Source organism: Chiloscyllium plagiosum, chromosome 3 (genome assembly GCF_004010195.1).
Source record: "Chiloscyllium plagiosum isolate BGI_BamShark_2017 chromosome 3, ASM401019v2, whole genome shotgun sequence".
In the NCBI taxonomy this organism is placed as follows: Eukaryota; Metazoa; Chordata; class Chondrichthyes; order Orectolobiformes; family Hemiscylliidae; genus Chiloscyllium; species Chiloscyllium plagiosum.
Genome location: NC_057712.1, coordinates 33,837,355 through 33,848,297, shown reverse-complemented (window position 1 = coordinate 33,848,297; position 10,943 = coordinate 33,837,355). Strand labels below are relative to the sequence as shown.

General features: G+C 40.7%; 1 protein-coding gene across 7 annotated transcripts in view; it reads left to right on the top strand.

Annotated features, from left to right (window-relative positions):
• The window catches only part of LOC122542073 (muscular LMNA-interacting protein), a 174,637-nt gene that overhangs the window by 128,630 nt on the left and 35,064 nt on the right, over window positions 1-10,943 (top strand). For all 7 annotated transcript variants that reach the window (XM_043679432.1, XM_043679424.1, XM_043679442.1 and 4 more), the window contains 2 exons: window positions 7,659-7,778; window positions 9,118-9,348. In XM_043679432.1, coding sequence (XP_043535367.1) covers window positions 7,659-7,778; window positions 9,118-9,348 — 351 coding nt within the window. The remainder of the gene's footprint in view (window positions 1-7,658; window positions 7,779-9,117; window positions 9,349-10,943) is intronic.

Sequence of the window (10,943 nt, the reverse complement as noted above, 5' to 3'; positions counted from 1 at the left end):
CCCCCCCCTACCTTTTATCTCCGCTTGCTTGGGACACCAGCCTCATTCCTGAAGAAGGGCTTATGCCCAAAACATTGATTCTCCTGCTCCTCGGATGCTGCCTGTCCTGCTGCGCTTTTCCAGCACCACACTTTTCAACTCATTCAGAGAGTAAGGAGGCATGGGATACAGAGAAGTCTGGCTGTCTGGATACAGAATTGGCTGGCCCATAGAAGACAGAGGATGGTGGTAGATAGAAAGTATTCAGCCTGGAGCTTGGTGACCAGTGGTGTTCCGTAGGCTTTGGTTCTGGGACCTCTACACTTTGTGATTTTTATAAATGACTTGGATTAGGAGGTGGAGGGGTGAGTTAGTAAGTTTGCTGATGACAGGAATGTTGGTGAATTGTGGATAGTGTGGAAGGCTTATGTAGGCTATAACAGGTCATTGACAGGATGCAGAACTGGGCTGATAAGTGGCAGATGGAGTTCAACCTGGAAAAGTGTGAAGTGATTCACTTTGGAAGGTCGAATTTGAATGCAATTAAAGGCAGGATTCTTGACAGTGCAGAGGAACAGAGAGATCTTGGGGCCCATGTCCATAGATCCCTCAAAGTTGCCAGCCAAGTTGATAGCGTTGTTAAGATGGTGTATGGTATGTTGGCTTTCATTAGCAGCGGGATTGAGTTTAAGAGCCGCGAGGTTATGCTGTAGCTCTATAGAGCCCCGGCTTGACCTCACTTGGAATATTGTGTTCAGTTCTGGTTGCCTCATTGTAAGAAAGATGTGGAAGCTCTAGAGACGGTGCAGAGGAGATTTACCAGAATGTTGTCTGGACTGGAGGGCATGTCTTATGAAGAAAGGTTGAGAAAGCTAGGGCTTTTCTCATTGGAGTGAAGGAGGATGAGAGGTAACTTGATAGAGGTGTACAAGATGATGATAGGCATAGATAGAGTGGATAGCCAGAGACTTTTTAAAGTAACTGGAGGAAGGTTTAGAGGAGATGTTAGAGATGGGTTCTTTACACAGAGAATGGTGGGTGAGTGGAATACACTGCCAGCAGTGGTAGTAGAGTCAGGTACATTAGGGACATTTGGATAGGCACATGGAAGTTAGTACAATGAAGGGTATGTAGGTTAGTCTGGTCTTAGAGTTGGATAAAAGGTTGGCACAACTTTGTGAGCCGAAGGGTCTGTACTGTTCTATGTACTTTAACAATTAAACCGAAATCAGCATATATTAGATATGAGTTAGTAAGAAAATAACAGTCAATATAAACTGTAACATCCTATACATTAGATAATAGGTACAACAGAGATAAACCTCACAGATTTTCTGGCAGTCCACTTGACATATTTGACATTCATCTCTGTCATAAAGTCCTTCAAATCTGTAAATGTCTACCAGGATGTTGCAGGAATGGTTGGTTTGAGTTGCAAGGTGATGCAGGATAGGCTGAGACTATTTTTCACAGGAGCATTGGAGATTTATAAAATCACAAGAGTATGGATAAGGTGAATGACAGATGTCAATTTCCCTAGGGTGGGGAATTTCAAGACCGCGAGCATATTTTGAAGGTGAGGGGAGAAATATTTAAAACTGACAGGGGTCATTTGTTTTACAGAGTGGTTTGAATGAAATTTCAGAGGAAGTAATGGATGAGGGTATAGTTACAACGTTTAAAAGACATTTGAATGAGTACATAAATGAGAAATGTTTGGAGGGTTATGGGCCAAACGCAGTCAGGTGGGACTAATTTAGTTTGGGATAACAGTCGGCATGGACTGGTTGGACTTAAGGAGATCTGTTTCTGTGTTGTATGCCTCTGACTCGAGCTAGAATTCCAGCTCCTTTTCCTCATGATTTTAGCCACAGGTTATCATCTGACAGTAGCGACCAGTCATCCCAAGTTGCACAGGTATGATCCTCATCAAAATGGCATATTTCAGAACCACCTCAGTTTTGTTCATGACAGATTGATGCCAACTGAGTACATTGTATACCTCTGTTGATAAATTAATTCCTCTAAAGTAACTGAGACAGTGGCACTAACCTTTATTTCCGTATCCCTATTCCTAGATTCAGCCTGCTTGCTGTGCACTAGTGAGTCATCTGAGCTCAGGTGGCTGCCTTTAATGTCTAGTTCAAGCAGTATCAAATTCAATTTTCAATTTAATTTCCCTAGAAACCTGAAAGGACAGTTTCTCTTTCCTTTAGATTCTGGTCCAAAAAGTATATCTTTGGAAGGGTGATGAATCCACCTCATAGATTATTTAACTAGTTATCTGTTCAAACAGCACTTGGGCACACTCCTGCACTAGTTGTTAAAACTGCAAAAGCTATTACAGCAGAAAGAAGTGACAAATGTGGCATGGACTCCCTGCTAAGGCTTCTGTTATTTGCTTTTGGATGTGGGTGAGACTGAGAAAGGCAGCATTGTTGTCACCCATCTCTGCTTTCCCTGAGAGCACAAATGGACTTATTGTGTAGTGTGCAACCAGCTATTGGCCAAACCAATTAGAGGTTTCGGTTTTGCTCTCTTTAAAGACTCTATCAAACAATTTGGGTTTTGACAATAATATAGCAGATTTCTTCTTCATTTGTAGGGTGCTAACTTACAAACTATAACTTGTAAGTTAAATTGGGCACTGCATTGTGTAGTGAAAATGTTTTCATTGGTTGCACTGCAATCAGACTGCCATCTTCATGCTGTGTTCATTGCCACACTTCACTATCTTACCAGCACATCCTATGCTGTTAATTGTGAATGGTTCAGCAAGTGTCTCAATGTCCTTGCCGCCTAATGTTATTTAAAGCTCACCCAGATCTCTTAAAAGGGATGCGCATTGTGGTGGCTGAGAGCATTCTGGAAATTTTGCTCCAGAAGAAGTAGCAATAGATGAAGTTATCATGAAGTTACCTTCTCAACCTCTCCCCTCACCTGATCTACATAATTTCTCCTCACCACAACAAAGCCCTCAACCCTGTTTCCCAAGTAATGCAAGCTGTCCAGACAATGATTGAAGAAGAAAAAGATATGAGGATGAATACATTGCCATTCTATTTCACAGAGACAAAAAAACTGCAGATGCTGGAATCCAAAGTAGACAGGGAGGAGGGTGGAAGAACACAACAAGCCAGGCAGCATCAGGAGGTGGAGAAGTAGATATTTCGGTTGTAACACTTCTTCAGGACTGGGGGTGGGTGTAGGAGGGGGGCAGGGTGGTGAAGTGGGGATAGGTGAAGACAGGCAGAGGTTATGATCTGCTTGTCAATAGGAGGAATGAATCCTGTAGGTGGCTGGGAAGGGTGGAAGAGACGGGGAGTCAGGGAATGGGAAGGGAGATTATTTGAAATTGAAATATTCAGTGTTGAGTCCTCCGGTCTGTAGGCTGCCCAGGTGGAAGGTAAGGTATTGTTCCTCCAATTTGTGGTTTGATTCATTCTGACAATGGAGGAGGCCAAGAATGGTCATGTTGGGAAGGGGAATTAAAATAGGTGGCAATTGGGAGGTCTGGTCAGCGCCTGCGGGCCCAGCTGAGATGCTCAGTGAACTGTTCCCTAGGGTTTATGTTTGGTCTCCCCAGTGTAAAGAAGACCACATCGGGAGCACCTGATACAGTAAACTAGGATGGAAGAGAGGCAGGTGAACCTCTCTCTTGCCTGGGAGGACTGTTTGGCATCCTAGATGGAGGTGAGGTGGGTGGTTAATGACAGGTTTTGCATCTTTTCCGGTTGCAGGGGAAGGTGCCTGGAGGTTTGGGGGGGGGGGGGTTGATGCGCAGTGTGGCTCAAACCAACGACTGTTGAGGGAATGGTCGAATGGTCTTTGCAGAAGGCAGAGAGGGGTGGGGAGAGGAAGATATACTTGGCGGTGACGTCAAGTTGGATGTTGGCAGAAGTGTTTAAGGATGGTGAGATGGATGCAGAGACTGGTGGGGTGGTAGGTGAGGACAAAGGGGACTGTCTTTATTGTGTTGGGAGAGGTGTTTAGAGCAGTTGAATGGGGAATTGAGGTGCGGTGGAGGCCTGTCTGGATGACAGAGAGAAAAAGCATGTTGTTCACAATAGGTGGACATCTTAGATGCTTGGGAGTGGAAGTACTGCTCATCCGAACAGATGCGACAAAGGTGGAGGAATTTGGAGAACGGGATGGAGTTCCTGCAGAATACTGGGCAGGAGGAGGTATAATCCAGGTAGTTGTGGGAGTCTGTGGATTTTCGGTAAATGTCCATCTGTCGTTGGAGATGGAAATGGAGGGGTCAAGAAAGGGCAAGAAGGTGTCTGAGATGGACTAAGTGAATTTGAGGGCAGGGTGGTAGTTGTGGACGAAGTCAATGAACCACTTCACATGTGCAACTGGACCTGCTGGGCTTTTCCAGCAGCTTATGGTTTTGTTCCATGTTATTCTAGTCATTTGGCTTGTCTCCAGCACCACCTAATTTTTAATTTTTGTAATTATCTCTCTGCCTCATTTGATTAGATCAGAGGTCATCCCTTCGATTGTTGTTCAGCTATTGACACTTTAGATTAGATTACTTACAGTGTGGAAACAGGCCCTTCGGCCCAACAAGTCCACACCGACCCGCCGAAGCGCAACCCACCCAGACCCATTCCCCTATTCATCTAACACTACGGGCAATTTAGCATGACCAATTCACCTAACCTGCACATTTTTGGATTGTGGGAGGAAACCGGAGCACCCGGAGGAAACCCACGCAGACACGGGGAGAATGGCCACACAGAGAGTCGCCAGAGGCGGGAATTGAACCCGGGTCTCTGGCGCTGTGAGACAGCAGTGCTAACCACTGTGCCACCGTGCTGCCCGGACACCATCTAAACTCACACCATCTAAAACCTTTGGTCACCTGCAGATCATAGAATCCCTGAAGTGTGGAAACAGGCCCTTTGGCCCAACAAATCCACACCGACACTCCAAAGAGTATCCCACGCATACCCACCCCTAACTAACACATCCCTGAACACTATGGGCAATTTAGCATGGCCAATCCACCTAACCTGCACATTGTGGGAGGAAACCCACGCAGACACGGGGAGAATGTGCAAACTCTATACATACAGTCGTCCGAGGCTGGAATTGAACCCGCGTCCCTGATGCTGTGAGGCAGCAGTGCTAAGCACTGAACTACCATATTATTTGTTAGTCCATTCACACCATTTGTATGATCTTTTGATCTCTCTGTCCATAAATTCTGTGTGGTTCCCTCTCATTTCACATGACAAGGAGGCTATGCTCCAAAAGCTTGCGATTTAAAATAAACCTGTTGGACTATAAGCTGGTTTCATATGATTTCTAACTTTGTTCACTCCAGTCCAAAACTGGCACCTCCACATCATGGCAAGGTGGGAGAAAGGACAGACAAGTATAAGGTTGCCAAAGGGAGAGATCGCATATGGGATATGCTGCAGAGGATTCAGATGAGACGTTTAAAAGGCCAGAATACAGTGTTGTACAATACATTTGGAACTGTGATATCTTGGTTTTCAAATATGTTTGAAGCACGAATTGATAGATTTTTAAAAAATTATAAAGACATCAAGGGACATGGGGCCAATGTGAATCAATAGCAGTGTGTTAGAAAAATTGTTATGATCTAATTACAGAAGAGGATTGAGGGCTGAATAATCTCCTCATGGTTCTATTTCAAATGAAAGAAGGAAGAAAAACAGGTATTTATGTAATGACTCAAAATGCAGAATAGTCATGAATTGATTATTGTTGTTATAATATCAGAAACACAGCAGCCAAATGCAGACATTAACTCCCTGACAAATAGTAATGCATTAACCAGCAAGTGTTTTTGTAATGTTCATTGAGGAATAAATATTGGCTAGAATATTAGAGATAAGATTCCCCCATTCTTCTTCAAAATAGATCTATAGGACCTATATCCAGCAATCACTTAATGTAATACTGGAGAATCCGTTTCAATTTTTGGCTACAGAGAGTCTTGAATCTGGAGTATTTGACTCAAGAGTGGTACTATTAGAGCCATTGCTGATGTAACGTTTCATATGAACCTGTAAGTCAGCATCAACATGTTTTCCAGAATCCTGAGCATTTGGCTGTTACACTAATGAGTATTCTTCACCATTTTCATATACCAGCGTTACCAACATGTTAATGTTCTGGCCGTGCCCATAGTTACTATTTGAGTTGCGTTGCATACAATCATTGCCACCAATCTTTCTAACTGGTATTTGTGTAAGTTGTCGATATTAAATGGCAAAGCACAAAGTATTTGGCAGCAGAGAAGCTCAGGCTTGATGAACAAAATAGGTTTATTGTATATAACACAGAGTGCTGTAAAAACTCAGCAGGTCTTGAAGCAACCATGGAGAAAGGAAGAGAAAATGCTTTAAACCCCAATATGATTCTTCTTCAGTTCTAAAGAAGAGTCATTCTGGACACTCCCGACGCTGCAAAACCTGAACTTGTTTAGCACTTCTTATTTTATTTCAGATTTCTCCTATTTCAAAACCAAATTGTGCCTTTTGCTTTTATTTGTAGGTTCATTACTGGAACTGAACAGCAAAAGGTAGAATACACTTTTGCAATTGTAGCTCTTCCCAGAACAGACTTGATTAGCAGAGCTTACCTTGTAAAATCAGTCAACCCTTGCAGATCCCAAACATATTGTACAATATTGTGTACCCTGGCCCATTAACCATCATCTGAATGCTCTGTAGCATATCCCATATGAGACCTCTCCCCTTGGCAACCTTATGCTTGCTCCCCCTGCCCTCCAGCCTTGCTGCAGCTAAGCTGTGACTGGACTCAACACATGCTGATTAATCCATGTGCTATCCTCCAAATGACAAGCTTGGTCAGTGTCTGAACTGCTGGCTGCCACTGTGAAATGTGAGGAACAATTATTCAGCTGTTGACACTTCGTTCACACCATCTAACACCCCTGGTCACCTGCAGAGACTGAGTATTCGACACACCATTAGTATGGTCTTTTGATCTCTCTGCCCATAAATTCTGTGTTCTGTGAACTTCCCTCTCACTTCACCTGACGAAGGGGTTGTGCTTTGATTTCAATTAAACCTGTTGGACTATAACCTGGTGTCATGTGATTTCTGACTTTCTCCAACCTTGCTGTAGCTAAACTGTGCCTGCTTTCATCATATGTTGATTAATCCCTGTGGTATCCTCTAAATGACATGTTTGGACAATATCAGAAGGTGCTAAACACTGAAGTGCTAAACAAGTTCAGCAGCTTTTGCAGCATCAGTGGAGAGAGAAAAAGAATTAACATTTTGAGTCTAGTTATAACTATTTAGGATAGAAGAAGAGTCATATTGGGTTTTGAAGCATTTTCTCTGTTTCTTTCTTCAAAGATTTATCACCCTTCACCGAAAGACATTTCTCTTTCTCTTCCTCTCTCTTGCATCTTTTCTTCCTCTACATCTTCTATTCCTCTTTCATTAATGCATATGATTATTTATTTGAGATTTATTTTGAACAGATGTTCATGCAAGATATTTTCTGACCTATTTTTATTAAATGATAGTTAACATAATTTCAAGTATGCCATGGAATAATTTTAAGCCTTTTGAGATAATTTGTGTAATTTTAATCACTATGGATTATTCTATGAACAGGACACTCCCATATTAAATCAGCATTATTTTTCTTTCACCTTTTGTGTCCAGACTAGACCTGGTGTGATTCGTCCAATTACCGCTGTTCAGAAGGTGCCTGCAGTTCCAAAGATTGAAGAAACTTGTCATAACCTGTTTAGAAAGCACCCTGAAGAATTTGGTGACACTGAGGTATGCAGCTTCAAAAGCTGAAGCTGGAACAAGTTGCACTGAACCATCAAATATTCTCTTTATTATGATCCCGAATTATCCTTTAAAGACATGCAATGTGAGTGAAATTTTGTCTGCTTGCTGTTTTATCCTATTCATATATACCCTTACTTAACACTCTGTTTTATAGTGATTTCAACCTAATTGAAGCAGACAGTTAAAATGTGAATTTGTAATTGATGCTGTTATTCACTGGCAAGTGATAGTTTGAACTCGGCCATTTGTGTTGTGCTATACTATTAATAGCAAATTCTTTACATTTTATTTTAATATTTTAAAGTTAATATTTTAAATCTGACGAAGTGGGACCAGTATCTGCTATTTCTGTGGCACTGACTTTATTTAATATTCTGTACCAAAAATAAAATATCTAACACTGTCTGGAAAAGTACATGAATTTGGATCCAAGCGTGTAGTCTAATACAATGTGACTGGTGGTGGATTAATATTGTTACATCATTGATTTGCACTACCACTGTAATCAAAACTGTGATGTATAACATTAGCTCCTTCCTGAGTGTAAAATTCCTTTAATAGCCATTATGCGTCTTGTGTGGCAGCAGCATTTTCAATGAAGGTTCATGCACTTTGAAGAAAGTTTAGTGAAAAGTTAATGTGTTTGTATTAGGGTGATGTGTTATATCTAAAAGATAATGAACTGAAAAGCAAAAGTGGTAATTTAAAAATTATTTTGCTTAATTTGTCCTTTAACTATTTTCCCAAATTATCTGTTGAACAAGTTACCCATTAGACAGTTGACAAGTGCAGGTGAGGTTAATTAGATAGCAAAAAAGGTGCTTTCCAAAATTCAGCTCTGATATAAAATATAGTTACAAATGTCTCTTCACTCCTCGGTATAATAGATATGCTGTAGAAAAACAATTTGTTCAGTTCAGTTTCACTTTATCTCAAAACTATATTCTGCAATTTTAATGATATTCATCTGATACTATTTGCTATGTGGTACTTATACATACTCAATATCCTTTTTTGCACAGGGTCAAATTATGATCAAATTTCATGTTTGTTTAATTTTCTATTAGAATTGCATAACAAGTATTTTCTGTTGATTGTTACTGACACGTGTTCTGTCTAATAGTCTTTTGTAGAATTAAATTTCCATTGTGAATTTTATTGAGATATTTTGCCAGACGTTTTCATTAAAAAAAAACCTTTTATATACATTATTTTAGACCAGCTTATGTCCATTAACATTTTGAGGTTCTTTTTTTTAAACTGAGTGCAGGAGTTCATTCAAAATGTTGTTCCATCTGTTTTATTATTTGCTCTTCTTCAACAGTGGCTGTGCCCATTATCCACCATCTTAACTTCTGTCTCACATCCCAGTTTGTGCCACAAAACGTACCAGCCCATGCTGTGCTCTCAAGACACATCCCAGTCAATTCCACTGTCACTCTCACCTGTCACTTGTCTAACCTCTGGATCACAAATTCGTTTCTCTCCTATTGCCCCATGTAACTACTACATGACCTCTAACCTCTCTCGCAGTCTCCACTCCCTGTACATTAAGGTGAGAAGCTGATCAGTGATGCTTTCTTGTGCTTTGAAGTGTTTTTCTGCGTAATTGTTTCACTCAACTGAGTTCATATTTTGCATGGATATTAGTAAGCAAAGAAATAACATGCATTTTTAAAACAAAATCATCTGAGGGATATGGGAATTGCCAGTAAGGCCAGTATTTATTTCCCATTTCGGATGTGTATAAGACTGTGGTGGTGAATTGTTACCCTTAATATAGATAAGTAACTTGCTAGACAATTTGAGAAGGAAGATTCAAACATGTTTCTCAGAAAATACATGTCAGATGGAAGCTACACTTGTATTTGCTGACTGCATGAACTGCTTGGTTATGTAAACATATTTAATATTTCACAGTCTAGATTTATGTAACCTTACACAATGAAAACAGCATTGCCTTTTCAGTGTCTAGTTTCTCCTTCAAGTAACTGTGGGATTAGTTGGAAATGTATTAAAAATACAGTGTCTGCGATGTGATATTGAAGCACTCCCCATCTAGCGCAGTGTTTGATTAGAAGGGTTAATTTTACTTCTGTTGGAGGATTAAAAAAATTCCTAAAAATACTAAAGGAATTCTGCAGTTAATGTGTAGGAAGCAAAAGTATGTGAACGTATTCCACTTCCTACAAATTGGTTATCGATAAGTTTCCAAAGTGGATTATTGGTCGCTCCTGCTTCTTTCTGTGTTTCACAGTATTTCTTCCATCACTGCTTTCTTAAATCTTTTGCAAGCTAAAATTTGTTCCTGCTTCGACAATCTTCTCACTTATAGAGGCAATTTTTGACGATGCTTGGTCACTACCTCATCACTTAACTCATCAGACACACAGCCAATTGTTACCCATTGCAACAAAATGCCAATCCTTTTGGTGCTTGAAGTCGCCTGTTATAAATTGAGCTGGCAATCCTATCTAAGAATTTTTAACTGAAAAGCATCAAGAAATATGGCCAGGTGTGAATAGAGAAAGCTTACAAGTCACTTTAATCTGTATCACTTTTACCCTATAACTGAATCATTTTGAATTTTTTGGCTCCAATTTTCTTTTCTTTTACTGTGCTTGAAATAATACTGTGATATAATTCTGCAGGATTAGGTTAACACTTTAATTAAGTGATTCCTCTTCATGTGTTAACTTCAATATTGAGTACAGACTGACTATTCACTGGTATCTGGAGTAAGGGAGGAACTTAGCTGTCACAACAAAGCCCAAACTCAGTTTCATTTCAGTCTTGCTCTATTGTCAAGTGAGGACTACTAGATGGGATCTGCGGTCAGTGATATTGAGGCGAACTGAACCATGTTAGAATCATAGAATCCCTACAGTGTAGAAAGAGGCCATTCAGCATATTGAGTCTGCATCTCCCCTCCTGAGAACATTTCACCTAGTCCTAGATCCCCCAGTCTATACCTATAACCCTGCATTTCCCATGGATAAGACACTGACCTACACATCTTTTGACTGTGAGAGGAAACCTGCAGCACCCAATAGAAACCCATGCTGATATGGGGAGAATGTGCAAACTTCACACAGGCATAAATGGCTGGAATTAAACCCAGACCTCTGGTGCTTTGAGGCAACAGTGTGA